General features: G+C 36.7%; 1 protein-coding gene and 1 long non-coding RNA gene across 4 annotated transcripts; one reads left to right on the top strand and one right to left on the bottom strand.

The window, feature by feature from the left end:
• Nucleotides 1-795: 795 nt before the first annotated feature.
• Nucleotides 796-20,250, top strand: LOC139843231 (E3 ubiquitin-protein ligase PRT1-like). Of its 3 annotated transcripts, none has more exons than XM_071833297.1 (8): nt 796-1,016; nt 2,713-2,741; nt 2,826-3,005; nt 3,088-3,149; nt 12,789-12,978; nt 16,156-16,347; nt 16,504-16,616; nt 19,646-20,250. In XM_071833297.1, the coding sequence occupies exons 1-8, from the start codon at nt 958-960 to the stop codon at nt 19,979-19,981; spliced, it is 1,161 nt and encodes a 386-aa protein (XP_071689398.1). In that variant the 5' UTR covers nt 796-957; the 3' UTR covers nt 19,982-20,250. The 3 variants fall into 3 exon arrangements, with proteins under 3 accessions (XP_071689398.1, XP_071689397.1, XP_071689396.1); XM_071833296.1 differs by lacking the exon at nt 796-1,016 and adding an exon at nt 2,497-2,592 and having other exon boundaries at nt 16,507-16,616; XM_071833295.1 differs by lacking the exon at nt 796-1,016 and adding an exon at nt 2,497-2,592.
• A 2,947-nt stretch (nt 20,251-23,197) lies between these two features.
• LOC139845086 (uncharacterized) lies at nt 23,198-24,655 on the bottom strand. The gene is made up of 3 exons (XR_011758196.1): nt 24,601-24,655; nt 23,925-24,030; nt 23,198-23,684 (listed from the first exon to the last, which is right to left on the bottom strand). It is a non-coding gene; the product is annotated as an uncharacterized lncRNA (long non-coding RNA).
• Nucleotides 24,656-25,627: the final 972 nt, after the last annotated feature.

The following is a 25,627-nucleotide window of genomic DNA, read 5'->3' as shown; positions in this document are numbered from 1 at the left end:
AGCGTCATAACCAATGTGTATGGTGTGAACCGAAGAGCCGGTAGCACCATGACGCGAGTATGGTTAACCATGGTTGAGTATTGTATTGTAGCATATTGTATTATGTCGATTATATGTTATTGATTATGCTAGTTGCGGTTTTGGAGATTATTAGCTTCGTACTTGAGATGGTATGCTAATTGTATTGCTAGCAAGTATGCGGTATGTGTGTAAGTGATTGCAAGTAGGTATATTATATATGTATGTGTATAATTATTGCATTCACTAAGCCTTGCTTACCCTCTCGTTGTTTACCTTTTTATAGGCTCCGGCGTTGACAATGGTAAGGGCGTTCGGTTGGATTAGAGATCCCGCTTGTTTGATAGGGGACGCTTTTGGATGTGTTAGTTTCTTTTTGGAAGTTCGGCCAAGATTTGGGTAGTTTAACCCCAAACACCATGCTCAGTGTAGTTTGGAAATTAAACTAGCACGGTCGAAACTTGTATATTTTGAACAAAACGTGTAATTTGGGCCGATGTGGGCCCGGCGTTGTAAAACTTGTTTCGGTGATGGAAATCCTTTAGTGTAACTTATAATAACATGTTGTGAAAAGGTTTTCGCTTCAAAGTGTCGGGAAGCGAGTTTCCGCTCAAAAATTAGGTCAATTCGATGGCATGGGCGGTAAAATCGCCCCTCCACCACTACCTCGCAACGAGATGTGTGAAAAATACAAGGATAAAATTCAAGGGTGGTATCACATGTATCACATGGATCTAGATTTTCTCTGTTATTAGTACGTGAGTCATGAAAATAGATAAATAAAGAAATAAAAGTTATATTTAGTGACTTCCTACTAGGAATGATAATGATGGATCGTATGATTAACATTAGCAATCACTTATCACCTGCTCTGAATTTTTGTTTCCTTTGAATAAAACTCAGAAATAAGAATTGAAATCGCAAATCAATAAATCAGCCATGGAAGAAATCGATCAATCGGAGCAAGTTTCTGATCATTTTACATGCGCCGTTTGCTTGTAACGTCTTCTATACCTCTATTTTGATTCAATTTATGCACAGTTAAACATTTATTTTCTTGATTAAGTTAGGGTTTTGAATCGAATGTGTTACTGTTAATGTGTAAAGTTAAAAATAATCATATATATGCATATGGAAGAGTTTTAATATGGACTCAAATATCGGTATGAACTGTAAAATCTCACCATGGGAAAAAATTTATCTAGTGTGTTCAATTGTGTTTTCAAATATGTGATGTTAAAAAAAAAAGTTCACAGATTTGCAGATAAGATGCATTTATGCAATTAGATGAATAGAGAAATATTCAAATGAAATCAACTTTTAAGTTGAGATCCAAGGGACCAACTAGAGTACGACACGTGGCGCGATAATCACATGTGATTGAAAAATAAAAAATTAAATTTTTTTTTTTGAAATATAAAATTTTTTTTTCGAATTTTTTTTTTTTTTTTCGAATTTTTTTCCGATCACATGTGATTGAATTTTGACATGCAGTAAATCACATGTGATTCTCCATGTCAATCACATGTGATTGTAAAACCCAATCACATGTGATTCTGCATGTCAAATCTAATCACATATGATTGAAAAAAAAATTATTTAGTAAAATTTTGAATTTCAGTAAATTTGTGCTAAAAACATTTAAACACCAAGTTTTTGATCAAAACTTGATCAAATCACCGAATTAAAGTCTGAAATTTTGAAGATATGATCACGAAACGCTAACAAACTTAATTAAATTACCGAATTAAAGTCTATTTCCTGTTGAAATTTTTTTTTTTTTTTTTAAAATTTGAATTTTTTTTTTTCAATCACATGTGATTGTGTTTTACAATCACATGTGATTGGGTTTGATAATCACATGTGATTGGATTTGACATGCTAAATTTTAAAAAAAAAAATTTAAAAAAAAATTTTAAAAAAAATAATTTTTTCAAATTTTTTCAAAATTTTTTTTAAAAAATTTTAATTTTTTTTTTTAATCACATGTGATTGTCGCGTCACATGTCACACTCTGATTGGTCCGTTAGATTTCAAGCAAATTATTGGATTCAAGTGATTACAACTCTAGATGAATAACCGTACAACTTGTAAATTTGTTGATATTGATGCCTTAAAGTTGTATCAATGTTTAAATTGATATATAAAATATGCATTGGTCGACTTTATAATTTTGTAAATATTATAATTATGATTTAAATATTAATATCGCATTTTTCTTAAGTTGCGTTTGATAATACTGAATGGTTTAGCGCTAAATCTTTCATAATTTAAATGATTCAAAGTCTCTGAATAAACTTGATTCTGAATGAAATTAAGTTATTTGATAATTATTTTTAATGAACGATATAAATGCGGTAAAATTACTTTATTAAAGTGTTACATGGGTAAAAAATTCAATATACTTGTTTGTTAATTGTTCTGCATATTATTTGAGGATTGTATTTTATATAATTTAGGTGCTTAATGGTATGCTGAACCATATGTTATTCAGAGGTCAAGAACAATGTTGAATGCGGAATGGTTCTTAATTTATCTTGTCTCTCAAGGAACAGATCATTTGCAAATGCACATGTAGAATATAGATACATATGCACCCGAATTTGAAATGATTGATAAGTTTTACGTTTTTTTTGTTTGTTCTTAAGTTGGTGATGATCATTATGAACTAAAGTTGTTTCTTTTCTGTTGCAGACACCTGTTATACCAGCCAGTTGTTTTAGGTAAGACATGGTTTAAAAATAAATGGATATTGTAGTTGTCTTATTTTAGTACTATATTTATTTCTACTGATATTTCTCTTACAGTTTGTGGCCATGTCACCTGTTTCTGGTGTTGCTTTCAATCCATGGATACGAGAGGTCAATCTCATTGTCCTTTATGTCAACACCCGTATCATCATTTTCCAGCCATGTGTCGTATGTTAGACGTCTTACTCAAAAAGATGTATCCGATTTCATATGCTAAAAGGAAGACACAAGCACTTGGTAAACTCTTGTAACCGACATGCATTTATTGTTAGAGTGTTTGTACAATTGGTATCTAAATTTACGTGGTTACGTTGTATAGAGGATCAAGAACAAGTGTCGTTTGGCAATTCACCGGATTTAGATCAAAAGTTAGAACATTCATGTAACATCCCGCCTTTTTCCATTTACTTTTCCGTTATACTAATATAAAGTTCGTTATATGTTTATAACATCTCCCGTTGATACGCGTTTTAAATTATCTCGTTTAGGTAATTCCCGCACCCGAACGAAAGTTGAGGGACTAAACTTGACAAGGGATCAAACCCTTGACTAGGTCAAAGGGTCAAACCCCTTTCACCCATTCACTTTCATCTCCATCTCTCTCTTTCTCTCTAGCAAGAACACACACTCAAAACCAAATTCATTCAATCATCATCTAAATTCGATCTAGGAGGCTTACAACAAAATAAACTACATATTTGTGATCCTCTCTTCATCCTCTTCATTTTGGTACCAACTTCATCTCGTTTGGGTAACATTTCTAAAACTCTAGATTTCTCTAAATTCGTGTTTTTGACTTGAAATGGTGTTAGTTAGTGTCTATGGCTCATTGTGATGTCGTGTATGTAATTTGTATGCTCGATCTCGTTGTTTTAGTGTAACTAGCATGAACTTGAATTTTGGTGTGTTGTTCTTGAATTTTGGATGATCATATGTTGTTAGATGTTAAAAGTTCATGTTCTAATTGTGTTCCTAGTATCATTAGCTTCGTTTTGATGTATAGGTTGATTAAGGAAACTCCAAGAACATGATTAGTGATTTTGTGAACTTGGATTAGGGTTTGATAAGCTTTAGATGAACTTTTGATGCACCAAATGCTATGAAATATTGTAGATAAGAATTTTGTTGCAATGTGTGTATGATTACCTTCGAAACGGCATATCATACATGTAAATTGGTTGCCCGAATCATGAAATGCATATTTGGAACTTGAACCTTGATTATGGACGTTTAAATGCGGTTTTGGGGTGTGTAAGTGTTGAATTGCTTGATGAAATGTGTCTAGGTGTTTTCCTCGTCAAATTACCTTTCCGGTGATATAAAATACATGTTCTAATTGTTTGCGGTTTGTAATTTGGGTTGGTTTGATTGTTGGTTCGTGCACTTAGAGTTGCAGCAAACAGGGCCTGGAAACCAACCAGGACGCCGTCTAGCTTCTCGGGACGCCGTCCCAACCTTAAAACCGGGACGCCGTCTAGCTTCTCGGGACGCCGTCCCAACCTTAAAACCGGGACGCCGTCTAGCTTCTCAGGACGCCGTCCCGTTTGCCTAAAACTGGCTGTTACTTTGGTCATTTGACATAAAAATGTTTACTATGCTACGGACCTCCGATTAACATGAAATTTGGCCAACATGCTCATATATGATTATATAACTTAGAAAAATTGTCGGATACCCAACCCGACCCCGTTGACTTTGACTTTGACCAAGTTTGACTTTTAATCAAACTTAACCAAATGGTTGTGCAATCGTTCTAACATGCTTTTATACTTGTATCTTGCATGAAACATGACAACTTGATTCACATGCTACATTATTGAGTCGTAACGAGCCATAGGACTAATTGAACATCTTTGACCTATCGTGTTTACCGTTATTGATACAACCTATTGTTTAGGTCAAGACTAGCATTGTTCTTTGCACACGTTTACTTGTCGAAGTACTTTACTACTCGTGCACTCAAGGTGAGATCATAGTCCCACTTTTACTCTTTTTGAACTTACATTTGGGATGAGAAAACATAAACATTTCTTTACTAAGTGAACACAAGTACAGGAAAACAAACATTCTACATACGAGTTTAGAACAAAAATCCTCAATTCGATTATCATTAGTTACACTTGCCGGGTGTAAGCGAGAACTTATGTTGTATGGATCCATATGGGTTTGACAAACCCTCATTCAAACGGTTCGCTACCGTTTACGAATGAAATATATTTTCGAGAAACAGTGTATGTTCTAGCACTAAGTGATGGGGTTCAATGGAAGGAAACGTTAAGCATTGATAATTGGGTGCTCGTTAAACAAACTTTTGGAATGTATTACTATTATTTCATTGATGCAAATCTTGTGGTTCACGTGTACTTACTTAATTAAACCTATGATTTCACCAACGTTTTCGTTGACAGATTTCTATGTTTTTCTCAGGTCCTTGAACAATACATGATACATGCTTCCGCTCATTATTTTGATACTTGCTTTGGATGTCGAGTATATATGCATACATGGAGCGTCTTTTGGATACTTTTAAATTGTGTCGCATAAGTTTCATTTGTATTTAAAACTTTGTATCGTAACTTGTGGTGGAACTATTCTAGTAAACTTGAACAACCTTTACATTTGAAATAAATGCGACATATCTTTTGGTCAAACGTTGTTTTAAAGACTTATGACCACGTAACGGGACCTAAGTAGACGGCGCCGTCAATGACGATTTGGTCGGGTCGCTACAGATGGTATCAGAGCGTTGGTTGTAGGGATTTAGAGTTCATTGGTGTCAACCTCGAGTCATAGGGTACATTGGTGAGTCTAGACTACAACCGGCATATAGACTTGACATAGGAATTACTTGACAAAATGTGCATTTATACTCGAACGCTTCTACTCATATCTACTCTTAGTTCATCTTAATCTCACGTTGTTTAATTTGATTGACACGCCACCTTGACTTTATAGAATAATGTCGAATGCACATATGAATCAGGGTAATATAATTTCCGGGATTATATTACGGTGACTCATATGAACGTTCCGACATTATGGCATAAAGAATTTAAGGCGAGTCGAGGAAAAACTTCTCTTTATCTTTATTCTATATCACGGTTAGTATTATTGAGAATACTAATCAATGATATTCTTGTGTCTTGAAGGAACAATGGCTCCTCGTCGTGTACGCCGCAATGAAACTCCCGAACAAGCTCTCGAACGGATGATAGCTACCGCCGTAGATGCGGCCATGGCCGGTCACTCATCCAACAACAATAATAATAACAACCACAACAACAACAACAACAACAACAACAACAATGGAGCCGGAAACTCAAACGAGGGATGCTCCTATAAAGCTTTCATGGGGTGCAAACCTCACACTTTTGATGGAACCGGGGGACCGGTCGTGCTCACCCGATGGTTTGAGCAAACGGAAGCCGTCTTTAGCATAAGCGGTTGTCGGGACCAAGACAAGGTCAAATACTCCACTCACACTTTCTCCGGAATTGCTCTAACATGGTGGAACACCTATGTTCAATCGGTGGGTACCGATGAAGCTCATGCCCTCTCTTGGGCCGATCTAAAGGAAAAGATGATTGTTGAATATTTTCCGATCGAAGAAACCCGAAAGCTTGAGGAAGAACTAAGAGCTTTGAAAGCGGTCGGAAACGATCTTAAAGCTTATAATCAACGTTTCGCCGAACTATCCTTGATGTGTCCTAATCTTGTTAACCCCGAATCTCAAAGGATTGAGCTCTACATGCTCGGTCTTCCAAAAAGCATCAAACAAGGGGTGATGTCATCCAAACCCACTACTCATCAAGCCGCTATGAACATGGCTCGCCAACTAATTGAAACGGTTGACGAAATCGTAGTTCCGGCACCTAAGGCCGAGGATAAATCGGGCGGCAACAAAAGAAAGTGGGAACCCTCCCAATCAAGCAACAACAACTTTGCCAAGAAATCTTTCACTTCCGACGGCAAGAAGGGTTATGCCGGGAACCTACCTCTTTGCAACAAATGCAACAAACATCACTTTGGCGAATGTAGTAAGATAATTTGCCACCGGTGCCAAGGAGTTGGTCATAAGGCCAACGATTGTAAAAGTGCCACTCCCGTCGCTCGAAAGTGGCCCAATGCACCAAAGACGGGCACTTGTTACGAATGTGGCCAAACGGGTCATTATAGAAATGCATGCCCAAAGAAGAAAGATAACCCCAATACGCGCGGCCGAGCTTTTAACATCAACACCGAGGAAGCCCGGGATGACACTGAACTAGTCACGGGTACGTTTCTTCTCAACAATTCTTATGTCTCTTGCTTATTCGATTCAGGTGCCGATAAATGCTTTGTATCCAAGACTTTGACTCATTCTTTTAGCACTCCACCTCTTCCATTAGATACCACTTATACCATTGAAGTGGCTAACGGGAAACTATTAAGTGCCGACACATATTACCGGGGGTGTACGATAAACATTTTGGGTAAGGAATTTGAAATTGATTTGATACCCATGGAACTAGGAAGCTTTGATGTAATAATCGGTATGAATTGGTTAGTCAAAACGAAATCTCACATTCTTTGTGATCTTAACGCAATCCGAATTCCTATCGAGAATGGTGAACCTTTGATCGTCTATGGCGATAAGAGTTGCACCGGACTCAACCTCGTTTCGTGTATTAAAGTTAGAAAACTACTCCGTAAGGGTTGTTTTGCGATCCTTGCTCACGTTAAGAAAGTCGAGTCCGATGAGAAGCACATCGATGATGTGCCAATTGTTAGTGACTATTCCGATGTATTTCCCGACGAATTGCCGGGTCTTCCGCCTCATCGACCGGTTGAATTCCAAATCGATCTTATTCCGGGAGCCGCACCCGTAGCACGTGCACCATATAGACTCGCTCCATCTGAAATGCAAGAATTGCAAAGTCAAATCCAAGAACTACTTGATCGAGGTTTTATCCAACCTAGCCATTCACCTTGGGGCGCTCCGATTTTGTTTGTTAAAAAGAAAGACGGATCCCTACGAATGTGCATTGATTATTGTGAACTAAATAAATTGACGGTTAAGAACCGATATCCTCTTCCTCGCATCGATGACCTCTTTGATCAACTACAAGGGTCTTGTGTATATTCGAAAATCGATCTCCGCTCGGGTTATCATCAATTAAGGGTTAAGGGGGAAGATGTCTCCAAAACCGCTTTCCGGACTCGTTACGGTAGTTATGAATTCCTTGTCATGCCATTTGGTCTCACTAACGCACCGGCGGTGTTCATGGATCTTATGAACCGCGTGTGCAAACCGTATCTCGATAAATTTGTTATTGTGTTCATCGATGACATATTGATCTATTCTAAAAATGAAGAAGAGCACGAACAACATCTCCGACTTGTGCTTGAACTTTTAAGACAAGAACAACTCTATGCCAAATTCTCCAAGTGTGAATTTTGGTTAAAGGAAGTTCAATTTCTTGGTCATGTTGTAAGTGACCAAGGTATTAAAGTCGATCCAACGAAAATCGAAGCCATTAGCAAATGGGAGACTCCTACTACTCCTACTCACATTCGTCAATTTTTGGGTCTCGCCGGGTACTATCGTAGATTCATCGAAAATTTCTCTTTGGTTGCACGTCCTCTAACCGCATTGACTCACAAGGGAAAGAAATTCATTTGGGCGACCGAACATGAATCCGCATTCCAAATCTTGAAAACGAAGCTAACCACCGCTCCTATCTTGTCACTTCCCGAAGGCAATGATGACTTTGTTGTATATTGCGATGCCTCAAAACATGGTTTTGGGTGTGTATTGATGCAACGAACGAAAGTCATTGCTTATGCTTCTCGACAACTCAAAATTCATGAACGAAACTATACGACACATGATCTCGAACTCGGAGCCGTTGTCTTTGCACTTAAAATGTGGAGACACTATCTTTATGGAACCAAGAGTACTATCTTCACCGATCACAAAAGCCTTCAACACATTTTCGATCAAAAGCAACTAAACATGAGACAACGAAGGTGGATTGAAACCTTAAACGATTACGATTGCGAGCTTCGTTACCATCCCGGGAAGGCAAATGTAGTAGCCGATGCCTTAAGTCGAAAAGAAAGAGCGGTGCCTCTCCGTGTCCGAGCTTTAAACATCACCATTCACACCAACCTTAATAGCCAAATTCGGGTAGCCCAAGATGAGGCTCTCAAGGATGAAAACATCTCTCTCGAACACTTGAACGTCCTCACCTCTCGATTCGAAGTTAAAGAAACCGGACTCCGATATTTCGCCGGAAGAATTTGGGTGCCTAGTTATGGGGATCTACGAAGCCTTATCTTAGACGAAGCCCATAAGTCACGATACTCGATCCACCCCGGTGCCAATAAGATGTACCACGACCTTAAACAACTATATTGGTGGCCGAACATCAAAAGGGACGTAGCTACTTATGTTTCCAAGTGTTTGACATGTTCCAAAGTCAAAGCCGAACACCAAAGACCGTCCGGACTACTTCGACAACCCGAGATCCCGCAATGGAAGTGGGAAAGAATAACGATGGATTTTATCACCAAACTACCAAAAACGACGGGCGGTTATGATACCATTTGGGTTATTGTTGACCGTCTCACCAAATCCGCACACTTCCTTGCCATGAAAGAAACGGACAAAATGGAGAAACTTGCACAACTTTACATTAAGGAGATCGTAGCCCGACACGGTGTACCTTTATCGATTATCTCCGACCGAGATGGCCGTTTCGTTTCTAGATTTTGGCGTACATTGCAAGAAGCGTTGGGAACGCGTTTAGACATGAGCACCGCATATCATCCTCAAACCGATGGACAAAGCGAACGTACAATTCAAACCTTAGAGGACATGTTACGAGCTTGCGTGGTTGATTTCGGAAAAGCTTGGGACAAGCACTTACCTCTCGCCGAGTTCTCTTACAACAATAGTTATCACGCGAGTATTAAAGTCGCACCTTTTGAAGCACTATATGGCCGAAAATGTCGTTCACCTCTTTGTTGGGCCGAAGTGGGCGACGTACAAATCACTGGACCCGAACTCATTCACGAAACCACCGAGAAAATCGTTCAAATCCGAGATAGGCTTAGGACGGCCCGAAGTCGTCAAAAGAGCTATACCGACAAAAGACGCAACGACCTTGAATTTCAAGTCGGTGACCGAGTAATGTTAAAAGTCGCGCCTTGGAAAGGTGTAATCCGTTTTGGGAAACGCGGGAAGCTAAATCCGCGGTATATTGGTCCTTTCGAAATCTTGGAGCGTATTGGAACCGTTGCTTATCGTTTAGATCTTCCGCCTCAATTGAACTCCGTTCATCCTACCTTCCATGTATCTAACTTGAAAAAGTGTCTTGCCGAACCCGATATCGTCATTCCTCTCGAGGAACTTACTATTGATGACAAACTTCATTTTGTGGAGGAACCGGTTGAAATTGTGGACACCTCCGTCAAGACATTGAAACAAAGCCGAATCCCGATTGTTAAAGTCCGTTGGAACGCCAAAAGGGGACCCGAGTTTACTTGGGAAAGACAAGATCAAATGCAAAGGAAGTATCCTCATCTATTCGTGAATTCGGAAACGCAAGATCTCGAGGAAGAAACAACGACTACTACGCCTACTTAAATTTCGGGACGAAATTTCTTTTAAGGAGTAGGTAATGTAACATCCCGCCTTTTTCCATTTACTTTTCCGTTATACTAATATAAAGTTCGTTATATGTTTATAACATCTCCCGTTGATACGCGTTTTAAATTATCTCGTTTAGGTAATTCCCGCACCCGAACGAAAGTTGAGGGACTAAACTTGACAAGGGATCAAACCCTTGACTAGGTCAAAGGGTCAAACCCCTTTCACCCATTCACTTTCATCTCCATCTCTCTCTTTCTCTCTAGCAAGAACACACACTCAAAACCAAATTCATTCAATCATCATCTAAATTCGATCTAGGAGGCTTACAACAAAATAAACTACATATTTGTGATCCTCTCTTCATCCTCTTCATTTTGGTACCAACTTCATCTCGTTTGGGTAACATTTCTAAAACTCTAGATTTCTCTAAATTCGTGTTTTTGACTTGAAATGGTGTTAGTTAGTGTCTATGGCTCATTGTGATGTCGTGTATGTAATTTGTATGCTCGATCTCGTTGTTTTAGTGTAACTAGCATGAACTTGAATTTTGGTGTGTTGTTCTTGAATTTTGGATGATCATATGTTGTTAGATGTTAAAAGTTCATGTTCTAATTGTGTTCCTAGTATCATTAGCTTCGTTTTGATGTATAGGTTGATTAAGGAAACTCCAAGAACATGATTAGTGATTTTGTGAACTTGGATTAGGGTTTGATAAGCTTTAGATGAACTTTTGATGCACCAAATGCTATGAAATATTGTAGATAAGAATTTTGTTGCAATGTGTGTATGATTACCTTCGAAACGGCATATCATACATGTAAATTGGTTGCCCGAATCATGAAATGCATATTTGGAACTTGAACCTTGATTATGGACGTTTAAATGCGGTTTTGGGGTGTGTAAGTGTTGAATTGCTTGATGAAATGTGTCTAGGTGTTTTCCTCGTCAAATTACCTTTCCGGTGATATAAAATACATGTTCTAATTGTTTGCGGTTTGTAATTTGGGTTGGTTTGATTGTTGGTTCGTGCACTTAGAGTTGCAGCAAACAGGGCCTGGAAACCAACCAGGACGCCGTCTAGCTTCTCGGGACGCCGTCCCAACCTTAAAACCGGGACGCCGTCTAGCTTCTCGGGACGCCGTCCCAACCTTAAAACCGGGACGCCGTCTAGCTTCTCAGGACGCCGTCCCGTTTGCCTAAAACTGGCTGTTACTTTGGTCATTTGACATAAAAATGTTTACTATGCTACGGACCTCCGATTAACATGAAATTTGGCCAACATGCTCATATATGATTATATAACTTAGAAAAATTGTCGGATACCCAACCCGACCCCGTTGACTTTGACTTTGACCAAGTTTGACTTTTAATCAAACTTAACCAAATGGTTGTGCAATCGTTCTAACATGCTTTTATACTTGTATCTTGCATGAAACATGACAACTTGATTCACATGCTACATTATTGAGTCGTAACGAGCCATAGGACTAATTGAACATCTTTGACCTATCGTGTTTACCGTTATTGATACAACCTATTGTTTAGGTCAAGACTAGCATTGTTCTTTGCACACGTTTACTTGTCGAAGTACTTTACTACTCGTGCACTCAAGGTGAGATCATAGTCCCACTTTTACTCTTTTTGAACTTACATTTGGGATGAGAAAACATAAACATTTCTTTACTAAGTGAACACAAGTACAGGAAAACAAACATTCTACATACGAGTTTAGAACAAAAATCCTCAATTCGATTATCATTAGTTACACTTGCCGGGTGTAAGCGAGAACTTATGTTGTATGGATCCATATGGGTTTGACAAACCCTCATTCAAACGGTTCGCTACCGTTTACGAATGAAATATATTTTCGAGAAACAGTGTATGTTCTAGCACTAAGTGATGGGGTTCAATGGAAGGAAACGTTAAGCATTGATAATTGGGTGCTCGTTAAACAAACTTTTGGAATGTATTACTATTATTTCATTGATGCAAATCTTGTGGTTCACGTGTACTTACTTAATTAAACCTATGATTTCACCAACGTTTTCGTTGACAGATTTCTATGTTTTTCTCAGGTCCTTGAACAATACATGATACATGCTTCCGCTCATTATTTTGATACTTGCTTTGGATGTCGAGTATATATGCATACATGGAGCGTCTTTTGGATACTTTTAAATTGTGTCGCATAAGTTTCATTTGTATTTAAAACTTTGTATCGTAACTTGTGGTGGAACTATTCTAGTAAACTTGAACAACCTTTACATTTGAAATAAATGCGACATATCTTTTGGTCAAACATTGTTTTAAAGACTTATGACCACGTAACGGGACCTAAGTAGACGGCGCCGTCAATGACGATTTGGTCGGGTCGCTACAATTCAAGCGTTGCGGACCAGCCTTCTCATAACACTTTTGAAGATAATTTATCAGTAAATCCCTCTTTGACTGAAGAAAATAAGTCTGATAGTGCAAGTTCTTCCGGAAATTGTAAGCTGGTAACTGTTGCTGATGTGTTATGTGCAGCTTGCAAGCAACTGCTGTTTCATCCTGTTGCTCTTAATTGTGGTCATGGTATGTTTACTGTTACTTCATTGGCTTTTGTATTTCGCAGTGTTGTAAATGATGGCCTTTTCGGCCAACTGCCCAAGATTAACACGTCCCGTTTCGCCCAAAAACGTTTAATTAGTCGGCTGACGCTAATAGGTAAAAGTCTTGAGTCAAAACGTGTAAGTTGGCAGGGATACGCTAACCCTGTGTGCCGTAGCACCCACCAATCCCACCCCGAAAGAGACCTGTGCCGGAAAAGTACCTCCTCCCAGTACCCACAGTGGCGGCAAGGCGATCTTTACCCCAGCTAGCTAGACCCCCGAAAGCACTTCACAAATTTCCCCCCGGAGGGAGAAATAATTCCATGCGGGGCGCCCAGACTGAGAATCGAACTTGCGCCTTTCTTGGGTCAAAGCTTCCCCCACTGTGGGCCCAGGGATCAAAGGCATCGGGTACCACTGAGCTATAAGCTCGTTGGTAATAGGTAAAAGTCTGTCTGAGTCTAAGTCGGCCAGAGTCAAATTTGGTCAAAGTTCGGTCAAATGTTTGATATTTTTATACCTGGATGTATATATATATATATATATATATATATATATATATATATATATAGTGTTTTAATCAAGAGGGAAGCACTTTTTTGGGGGGAAGTAATTTTTTTTCGTTCTTTTTTTCCAGGCATAAAGATTACATGAAAATATGAAGATTTAAAAAATACATTTCGTGATGAATGTTATTATTTTAACAGGAATACGCTCGAAGAAATAAATGATAACATTCATTGCAATGAATGTTTTGTTTCTGAGTTTGTTTTTTAGGTTTTAAAAATTAGGGTTTAGAAATTAGGGGTGAAAATTAGGGTTAGCTATTAGGGTTTAGAAATTAGGGTTTTGGGTTTAGAGATTAGGGTTTAGGGTTTAGAAATTAGGGTTTAGATTGAATTTTTAACAAGAACGGTTTAGGGTTTAGGGTTTTGGGTTTAGTCCCTAAACCGTAAGCCCTAAAACCTAAACCCTAAACTCTAAATCGGGCTAAATCTTGAAAAAAACTTCACATATGATGGAAAAAAAGGGCTCGAAGAATAACATTCAGGAATAACATTACGCATGATGCATGTTATCAGTTTTTTCTTCGAGCGTTTTCCCGCCAAAATAATAACATTCAACACAAAGTGTCTTTTTTAAATGTTCATATTTTTGTGTGCTCTTATTGTTGGAAAAAAAAATCGAAAAAAAGAAAAAATAAAAAAATTAAATTTTACTTCCATTTCCCCCTAAAAAAGTGCTTCCCTCTTGATTATATATATATATATATATATATATATATAGGGGAGAGATCAAGGGATAAACTTTTTTGGAATAAGGGGATAGGTAAAATTTGATTTTTATATATTTTACATTAGAGCTCTGATTTAAAAAAAAATAAAAAATTCCGTGATTAACTGACATTGTGTAGATTAATATTTTTTTTTTTTTTTTTCAATAGGAGCTTAAAATGCATGTGATGTATGTTAACGTGTTTTGAGGTTTTTTTTTTTTTTTTTTTTTTTTTGGAATTTAGCTCGATTTAGGGGTTAGGGTTTAGTGTTTTGAGTTTACTCCGTAAACCCAAAACCCTAAACTCTAAACCATTCGTATTAAAAACTCGTTCTAAACCCTAATTTCTAAACCCTAAATTCTAAACTCTAATTACTAAACCCTAAACACTGTTTTTCATTAATCAAAATTCATTTTTTTCTGCTTTTTTTTGTTAACATACATTTGATAAAAGCAGTTAACATGCATCAAACAGCAGCTAACATGCATCAGATGCATCTTAACGATCCAGTTTGAAAAAAAAATTATATTTTTTCTGAATCTACACAATGAAAATAGATACCAGCAATTTTTTATTTTTTAAATCGGAGTTGTAGAACTAAGGATATAAAAAACACAAAATCACTTATCCCCTTATCCCACCAACACCCACTTAGCGCTGGATCTTTACCATATATATATATAGGGGCAGGATCAATGGGGAAGTAACCAATCGGGGGAAGTAAAAATACTTTATTTTTTTCGTTTTTTTGGAATTTTTTTTTTAGGCATCAAGATCACACGAAAATATGAACATTTAAAAAAGACACTTCGAATGTTATTATTTAAGCGGGAAAACGATCGACAAAAATAACATTCAAGATAATATTGATCGTGAAGAATGTTAACGTTTTTTTTTCTTCATGTTTTGTGAAGTAAAATTTAGCCCGATTTAGAGTTTAGGGTTTACGGTTTAGTGATTTGGGTTTACTCCCTAAACCCAAAACCCTAAACTCTAAACCGTTCGTGTTAAGAACTCAATCTAAATCATAAATCTAAACCCTAAACCCTAAATTTCTAAACACTAATATCTAAACCCTATAAACCCTGATATCTAAACCCTAATATCTAAAACCTCAACATACGCTCGAAAAACACGATAATTGTTATATATTAATTCTTCGAGCGTTTTCCCGCCAAAATAAGAACATTTATCACAAAGGTGTCTTTATCAAATGTTCATATTTTCATCCAATCTATAATGTTCGTGAACAAAGTTTTTTCAAAAAATGAAAAAAAAGAAAATTTGCTTCCCCGCGCCTCCACCGATTGGTTACTTCCCCCTTGATCCTACCACTATATATATATATATATGTATATCATGTCAATATCGTGTGAAAATATGAACATTTAAAAAACATTTTGTGATGAATATTATTATTTTGACCAGAAAATGCCTAAAGAATTACATTCATCGGATGAATGTTACACCTGACGTCATCAGGAATAACATTCATCTTGTAAAATGTTATTCTTCAAGCGTTTTTTGTTCAAAATAATAACATTCATCACAAAGTGTGTTTTTTAAATGTTCATATTTTCACATGATCTTAATGTTTGTGAAAAAATATTTTAAGAAAAAAATAAAAAAAAATTTACTTCCCTCCTTCCCTCCTAAAGTCTACTTCCCTCTTGATTAAATCACAAATATATTACGAAAAATCAACATTAGTCAACGTCCTACTGGTCCCCGAATCGGCCCCGACTCGACCGACTAGTTTCAAAGTCCTGACTAACTCGTCTCCGTATCGTTACTTTTTCAATCTTGGTATTTCGATATTTTATGTTTTCACAAATGAGATGTCACTTTTTTGAAAAAAATAAATGATCCTGTATTACTACATAGTATATTGTGAGGCCTGCATTACCGTTCCAGAAGATGGGGTGATTAAATGTCAAGTTTGTGAATGTCGGCATCGAAGTGAATTTCCAAAAGTCTGCAAGGAAATTGATTACGTCCTCGAACAACAATTTCCTTCAGAGTATGCACTTAGAAAAAGCAGCCAAGAGCAGATCCAAATTGTTAATTCTTTCAAAGGTGAGGTTGATGATTTATATAGCAACATTAAAATTTAGATACATGTTTTTTCATCTAGATATTTTGGTTCTTATAGATTCCCATATGCCTTTTTTTTTTTCCCCTTAAAAAAAGCTTTGAAGTAGTGATGCTAATATTGTTTTTTGTGTTGATCAGAAGGCAAGGATCAAGGTACCAAGTTCTCGTTTCCAACTGACGAGAACTTTCTTCAGTGGTGTGCTGTTAATGGCCCAAAATTTCATGCAGGTGTTGCTTGCGATATGTGTAGGGTAAGTCCTAATTCTATTTCTTTTTATGTAAAATGAGCATTGTAAAATATACTACAATTAAAGCTTCAGTTAATAATGTTGGAGTGCGAAGCGAGTTAAACAAAGATGTGAACATGGGTCAAGTTGAAGGAAAAAAAACTGTTTTGGTTTTTGCCGTGGAGGCGCGGCGCGGCTAGTGCCTGACGAGGAAGTTTCCAAAAACGTGTTTTCTTGTTCCCAAAGCTATTTCTTTGTTGAGTTTTGCCTATTTAAGCATCTTATTCACGAAAATTGTAGTGAAGAATCTCTGGTTTGCGCCCGTGGAGTAAACCATTCTCCGTGTTTTGGAGTTGGGATATAACCACGTTAACGTGTCGTTTACATTTATTGTTATGCTTTATTTTATCGTTTATCGTTCGTGGATTTGGTGATTGGTTTAAATCACCGGTCTTGTTTGGGTCCATAATTCCTAACAAGTGGTATCTGAGCTCATGCTTTCGAGTGGGAGCGATGGCGATTTGAAAGCATGGTGAACGAACGACGAGTTTTTGTACAACATGTATCGAGATCAAAGGGCTTAGTTGAAGAGATCGCGAAGAACTCACAGGTATGTCTATGTACTCATGAGATAATCTATTAAAATTGGTCTATGATTATGATAGATTATTGTGGTGATTCGCGGTGATAACGGAGTCGGTGGTCGGATCGATAGTTTTTTGTTGTGAAAGAGATTTTTTCAAAAATTCGGAATTCTGGCGCAGCTGTGGTAGAAAATTTGTAGCGGTTTCGTTAACCGTTGAATCTCCATGATATATTAACCGTAGGTTGAAGACTCATAGATGTGGTCGTGTACCAAATTTGAAAGTGATCAGACTGTTGGATTGAGAGATACAATTTTCCGAAGTTGCAGTAACTCGGTTTAGGGTTTAATTGCAGAGCTGTGGTCGAAATTTCATAGAGGGTTCGTTAACTGTCGGATGGTCTTGAAACTTTTTCTGTAGGTGGTAGATATGTAGGACTAAAACATATCCAAAATTCGTAGCAATCAGACCGTTCAATTTGAAGTTATATTTTTTCGAATTTTGCAGAATCCAGGAAAAACCCTTTTGGGGTTTGTTTGCGCAGCTGTGCGAGAAAATTAATTGCGGGTTCGTCTACCGTTGAATCGACTTGATTTTTGGGCTGGTGATTCTACACACATATATCTAGTTGTGGTAAAAATTCGAGGCTGATCGGACCGTTGGATTTTCAGTTATGATTTTTCGAATTTGAGCAGTTTCAGGGTTGAACTTTTCGAGTTTGATGACGCGAGTGCGAGACCGCTTTTTGTCTCGTGAAACTTCAAGCGATACGACCTGTGTTTTTAAAAATGTTGGTTTGTTACGGAAGCTCAGTAGGGTGGTTTACTCTAGGCGGCGTTGTATTGAACGAGGTGCATTGAGTTGAAAGTCGATAGTGGGAGTTATCGGGGAAGTTTGTTGCTTGCATGGGTATGAAACTGGGTGACCAAGTTTATGGTCGGATATTCCAAGATGATTGGGATATTATGAAACTTGAGCTTTTTAGGATCGTTGAGGGTGTCGGGAACTCGGTTGAGTTTTGTAATCGACGGAAGTTATCGAGCTAGTGGGAGTTAGTCAACTAGTAGAGTGGTGGAGATAATTATGCGACGTTGTTCTCCAAAGTTCTCAAGATTAGTGTGATGATTCCGGGTAACACTAGGGATTCGAGTACTTGTTTTACTCTCCGATGGCAAAGAAATTTGCGACTGATTGGTGGTACGAACCAAGTTTCTTCTAGAGTAGCCGCGGTTTTATTTCTTACTCGTACAGTGGGAGCGTGCTTGGGATGAGAAGATGGGTTTGTGAAATTCATAACTATGAGGAAGTCAGTGTACTAGCGAGAAAGTCGAAAGTTGAAAAGGTATTAGATTTCGAGGTTGTGACTGCGTTCTCACTGAAGCCTTGATGAAGAGTCTACGATGGCGTCTGTTGAATTTTCTGATTGCTGGGAAGGGAAATCATAGATAGACGGTGAAATTCTGTACGATGGTAATCATTGACATGTGTGTTCGGGATTGGACATGTCTAGAGTGATCGATGAGGCGGTGTAGTCTCATGAAAATTCCTATAATTGAAGAATCGCATACTTCAATTGGTCTAGAAGATGATCTTCGTAGAAGATGGTGGTGATAGAAACCGAGATGGCCCAAGCTAGTAACTAAGAGATTGGATTATCGCTCAGCGGTGTTTTTGGTGTCGAAAGACTTCACTTGCTCGTAGGATAACGAGTTAAGTGCGGCATGATTCGGGTGTCTCATCCGGCGGTATCCAAAGGAGTTGGTAATCGGCTAATCTGAAGTTATTGTGGGTTTGATTAACATAGTTGTTGGGTTGATGAAGATTGGGTGTTGTTTAACGTCTCTTCGAGTGGGAGATTGTTGGAGTGCAAAGCGAGTTAAACAAAGATGTGAACATGGGTCAAGTTGAAGAAAAAAAAAACTGTTTTGGTTTTTGCCGTGGAGACGCGGCGCGGCTAGTGCCTGACGAGGAAGTTTCAAAAAACGTGTTTTCTTGTTCTCAAAGCTATTTCCTTGTTGAGTTTTGCCTATTTAAGCATCTTATTGTAACCCTAACAGGTGTGCACGAAAATTATAGTGAAGAATCTCTGGTTTGCGCCCGTGGAGTAAACACTTCTCCGTGTTTTGAAGTTGAGATATAACCACGTTAAATCTCGTGTCGTTTACATTTATCGTTATGCTTTATTTTATCGTTTATCTTTCGTGGATTTGGTGATTGGTTTAAATCACCGGTCTTGTTTGGGTCCCTAATTCCTAACAAATAAACTAATAACCAGTATGGTCTTTTAAGGCATGAATTTAACCATTGAGTTAACTAGTGAAATATAAGTTGTGTGCAGTCTGTCATAAAATAATTATCTTTATCTACATAAACATTTGTTATTCAGTTACAATTTGAAAAAAGTTCACACTCTTGTGTTGTGGAATTTTACCAGAATTATACTTAAATACTGAACATTATTATTCACAGATGTGTCCGATAATCGGGGAAAGATATAAGTGCAAAGATTGCATAGAAAAATGCGGTTACGATCTTTGCGGAGACTGCCATAACTCAAACATAAAGATTCCAGGCCGGTTTAATCACAAGCATACTCCACAACACCAGTTTAAGTTGATCAAAGCATCCATAAACCTGGACGTAATATACCGATTATTAAGTGGACAGCTGGCTAATTTTTCCGTTGCTTCTCGACATGAGTCTAACTCTGCTAATGGAAGCTCCGAATTTGCATCTTCTTCTTTTGATGCTCATAATGATAATGATGGTGATGGTGATGATGATGATGGTGCTGGTGTGGTTTGAACTGAGTTTTCCATCGATTCAGGATAACAATAAAGCCGCAACCGACTTGCCATGTGAAAGGTGTTTTACTAGAGGTTGCATAATGTGCTGGTCTGATGCGTTTGAGTAATGTGTAAAATATCTAGTTATTGTGTAAAATATTTGTATCCGTATGTATATGTATTATATGTATTTATATTCGTACGTATATGTATATATATTAACAGTGTCTATATGTATATGTATTATAGTATATCTGTATTTATATATGTATTTATGTTATAGGGAAACAGGGCCGGTCCTACGTATTTTGATGCCCCGAGCGAAAAATAATATTGTGCCCCTTTCATGAGCCGAACTCGAGAAGTTGAGTACGTAGAACGAGGTGGAAAAAACTATTATGCCCTAACGAATAATATATATAAGCATGCAAATTAGCCAATTTTCCGTGACTTTCCCTCTGTATTCTTTGTACATATGTAGTGCATGTCGTGTCTGTATCTTGGACTCTTTGAAGTCCCTCATATTGTAATTTGTCTTTGTTTTAGTAAATTTGATCTTTAAAAAAAATGTAAATTACCCGATCTTCATACCACACTAACATTGTGGATTTGTGGACCATACTGGAAGCATTCTTGGTGGTCAACCTATGCTTGTATCAAATCCACATCATCTATTTTATTTCTCTAACGTTACAAAAAGACAATATACAACCAGCTATATCTGTTTGTTAATTGCTTTTCATCCCACATCGGTATATTAAGAAAGAAAGATAGTCTACAAAGTGAAAGGCCCTTGTATATCAAAAGAAATTATAAAACGTTTGGCTCGATTTCTGTTTTCTCTTATAAAAGTTCTTAGCTCTACTGGACTAATCAATAGTTATTGGGCCCCTAACAAAGCTGGGCCCTGAGCAATTGCTCTACTTGCACCCCTATTGGGCCGGCCCAGTAGGGAAACAAAAGGCAACCTCGAAAACTTGTTTCAAAACACCGTGGTGAAACAAAGAGATTGTTTGGTTGGCCAAGTGTTGGTCGATACGTCGGAAGATCCCAAGGTTGGGAATTCTCAAAAGATGGGAACGTTCATAGCCACTTTAGCCGAGAAATTCAACACAACCGATGTGGATGGGAACGTAATCAAGATCGGTTATCCAAATGGACAGATGCCAACACAACCGATGTGGATGGGAACGTAATCAAGATCGGTTATCCAAATGGACAGATGCCAACAGATATTTCAAAGAATTCTACGGTATTTATTCAGAAATTGAACGCAACTGGCGTAGTGACGCAAACGATGAAGATATTTACGACAAAGCCCTTGAATCGTAGCAAAATGTTCATGCGCGAGAGTACAAGTGAAAAGAATGTTTTATGGTTTTAAAAGAACCCTCTAACTTGGTATGCACCTCGATCGTCGACCCCTGTAGAACCGGACAACCTCAAAGAATTCGGTACTTCTGAAGCCGAGATCTTTCACAAACCCAACATGACGATTCGTTTGGGGAAGACATGTTTCCCCGACTACCCGGGTGTGATCAATCAAGGGAAGCAGCTAGGAGTTCTGCGTCTTCTGACACCAGAACGTCTTCACGTCGGTCAACAAAATCCAAATTAAATGAGTTTGTGGATAACTACAACAAACGGAGTTCATCTTTAATGTTGACGAAAGAGGAAACCTCATGTGAATTCAAAGAGTATGTTGCCCTCCAATCAGCTATTTCGGATATCGGTTTCTTGACCACAACAACCGAGAACATGAAGAACAAAAAGGATGTCAAACGCGTGAATAAGTTTAAAAACGTTTTTATGCAACAAGTTTAAGGAATTTATAATTTGTGGATTGTTGGAATCCACGAGTTACAGGTATGGGCGTAAAAATTAACCTGTTAACGGGTATATATGCCCTGACGGTAAATAAATATATTTGTAGACGGGCGTTGATATATGATATTCGTGTAACGTCGGTGCCATATACACACTTAATATCAATTTATAATTTGTTATAATAATTTACGCACGTACTATAAATTATGACCATCAAAATCGTCGTAAACGAGTACTTGACCAGACTTATGACATTATTCATATACATTTCTTTTAAAAGTTACGTGTTAAGTCTCGCAAAAATGAGGGTTATAAACTAACAATAGTATAATTAAGTAAATAAGACGAAACGGATGTTTCTAAAGTTGAGTAACACAAAACAATGCATGTTTCTAAGATAACTAGTGAAATGACCCGTGAAATCACAGGTTTGTTTAAACGAAATATTTTAATGACATGTTTTAGGTATTAAGTGAATGTAAATGCTAAAGTCATTTATTTTAATGACCCGTTTGACTAAGAAACTTGTAGTTTTGTTTACAAATATATAGAGACATGTATTTTCGCATACATATGTAACGTAATTAATTTCGTATTAAAAGTAATTAATAATAATAAAGTTCGCTTAAAGTTGAATATTTATATTTTTAATAATAATTATTATTATTAATAATAATAAATGTCTTTTAAATTTTTTTATAAAATTAAAATTACAATTTAGGAGGGATTAGTATTTCCTTTTATAAAAGATTTTGTATTATTTTTTTAATTAAATTAATGTATAATTATGGCATCATCGTTATAAAAATTAAAGTGTAATTAGCTTAATGATGACATCATCTTTTTAGAGCTTTACATGACTACTAGATTTAAGAGCCCGTGCGTTGCACGTCAGCTCTAAAAAGTAGCATTCAAAGACGTTAGTTGTGAGACTGAGTAGTTGTAGTTATATGAGTCTATCCATTGGACGGAAGTTGTAAATCTACGTTTTCACAAATGTAAATAAATAACGGAATGATATCAACACTTTTGTGAACAGGTATACAATATGAAATTATAAACAAATCAGCCTAACAGCTATTACGAGTATAATCAAATTTGCCACCAGCAAAATGAGGTGCATGGGTCGATTCATTCAAAGCATATCACAGATTCACGGGGATATCAAAGAGAGTGATACTAAATAATGAAATCGTATAAGTGACTAATAATGAAAAAAGTGTGGACTATATGTTCAAAGTGACTAATTATGTTACAATTATCTCAAAGCAAACATGATGCACTACTTTAACAAAATAAAATGTGACAAAAATATACCGGAATAAAGCTAATATACTGTTACAATTATCTCAAAGCAAACATGATGCACTACTTTAACAAAATAAAATGTGACAAAAATATACCGGAATAAAGCTAATATACTACTCTTAAAACAATTTGGAAGACTATAACAAAATAGTTTGTGAAATATATAAAACTTTTACGGGACTAAAGTTAATATACTACACATAAGTGTTCGAATTCTCAAATTTTCCGATCGGCCATCTTCAAGTATTCCAACCATTGTACACTCTACCTGATTAACAACCAAAGTTACTACACAATGGCCTATTTAACAAAAGCTGAAAGTCTACATGAAAGTATATGTTCATTCATCTTCTACATGTGTTCTTACATGTGCAACAAATAAATCGATTAGATAAAAGTTCTTATTGACACAAACCCGTAGCAATAAGAACACACAAACTCGATAGCTAATAGATATATGTGAATGAATCAATAATTTTTACCACTTTGAGCACTCATTTGGAGAACCAACATGTGCTTGATAACACGATATGGTCCTCACCTGGCCCATATCAAATGAAACCCCGCGTACTCAATCTCCAAATACCCTGTAGCAGAATCACAATATGAAAACACTCTTAACATTATACATATTCCCTTTTATTTGAAAAGGTGATACATTTTGACTATTGGGTATAAACCAATGACTTTCAAGACATTTAAAGGCTCTTCTGATAAAGGTTTTATCATATTAAAACGCCCAGGTATGTTCAAGATTCCTAGAAAACTTATACTGGAATTTAAAAGCCTTTAAAACTCTCTTGAAATAAAATCTATAATTAACATACCATAATCAAGAACGTATGGAAAGCAGTGTAGGAAGAGGGTACATCCATACAGGCCCAATAAAGCACTTCAAATATGAAAATAGCCAGCTGAAAGCATCATCATCAACTGCAAATCAAAGAAATGCGAGCGAATAGGTTGCTCAATACACCTAATAGATGAATTTTTGTATAAAATTTAGAAAATATCAACGATTACAAACATCAACAATAAACTGAATATTGATTGACTAAAATATAGAAATCAGAACATTAGGGATAGTACATTAGGGATAGTTGCAATCATCAAGGACTGCAATAACAAAAAGGAGTCACACAATGTTATTTATTTCGAACAAACTAAGCAATAATCAAATACAGAAGTCAGCCACAAAGCAGTAGGAGCCCTAATTCAACATAAATACATTATAATTCAACCAAAAAAGAATGGGGTTTCGAAGAAACGCCTGAAATTTCCACCATTATTCAGTGGCTTCAATCTCTAATCAAACGAAAAAAATATAATCAATTAAAAGAGAAAAGAAAAGTGGGAAATAAATGTTTAGGGTTTGTAGAAACAAATCAATAACTTAGAGAATCAATGGCAGGTACAAATAAAAGCTTAACTATTGTTAGACGTGGCGTGGCCCTTATATTAAAAATCTTAGGATGATGAATGATTGACATGATGCTCCTATACCTCATATCAGGCTGCATTTTCAAAGCCAAGAGATTCGAAACACCCATATATGGAGTGTTAACTCCCGATTCAATGGTTGGATGAACATATAGCATACAGTTTCCTTCGCAAGCAACATTCGTATATGGAGAAGTGACACAAAGTAAATAGTGAGTGCCAATAATAATTACCAATACACTATTTCAAATATTAATGCATGAAATTAAGTGAAAGTACAAAGGAATTAGATTCATACCGGAGAACTACGCCACCATTTTTGCAATGCAAAATTGGCATACAGAAAAAAGAGAACATGATAAGAATATATACAAATTATAACCTTCCAAAGTGTCAATAATATAAGAACATGATAATATAATCATGAAGAGACTCAGATCTAGAGAATTATCAAAATGGGTCAGTCTTGAGTGACCCTGCTGTGGAATTTTTTAGCTTGTCTAATATATTAATAATGATCAACATTCAATAATAAACAATAAAGATTGAATAAATAATAAAAATTGATAATTATGTTAATAAAAATTGTTCCAATATGTTCAACCACATACCTTTTACGAGCCTTACAATCAAACAAAGCAAAAAAGAAAAAAGAAAAGAAAAAAGAAACACCTACTTTGATTGGTCATGATCAACCGAACCAATGGTATGTGAAATCGTAAATCAACAACTCCAGTTTTGATATGTAATTTTATAGAACGATTAATTAGGTATAACACGCTAAGCCGTAATCGTAAACTCTAAAACATAAATGGAAGATCGATCATACTCTTTCTTTCTTCATTGTCGATTGATTTTATGATTATGGTGATTAGACCGATTTAAAGCTTCATATTAATATAGAATACGGATTATCTATAGACAATATTTGAGGGTGAGTGGGGGAAATTTTTTTTTTTTTTTTTTTTTTTTTTTTTATAAAAGAAGAAACGATTTGGAACCCTAGAATACTTTTGAGTGATTTTGCCTTGATGATTGAGATGGACACGTGGATTATTTGTTGATTAATTAGGTTAATTGTGATTAATTA

Source organism: Rutidosis leptorrhynchoides, chromosome 4 (assembly GCF_046630445.1).
Source record: "Rutidosis leptorrhynchoides isolate AG116_Rl617_1_P2 chromosome 4, CSIRO_AGI_Rlap_v1, whole genome shotgun sequence".
Taxonomy (NCBI): Eukaryota; Viridiplantae; Streptophyta; class Magnoliopsida; order Asterales; family Asteraceae; genus Rutidosis; species Rutidosis leptorrhynchoides.
Note: the sequence above shows the minus strand (reverse complement) of the source record. Positions and strands in the feature narration are given on the sequence as shown.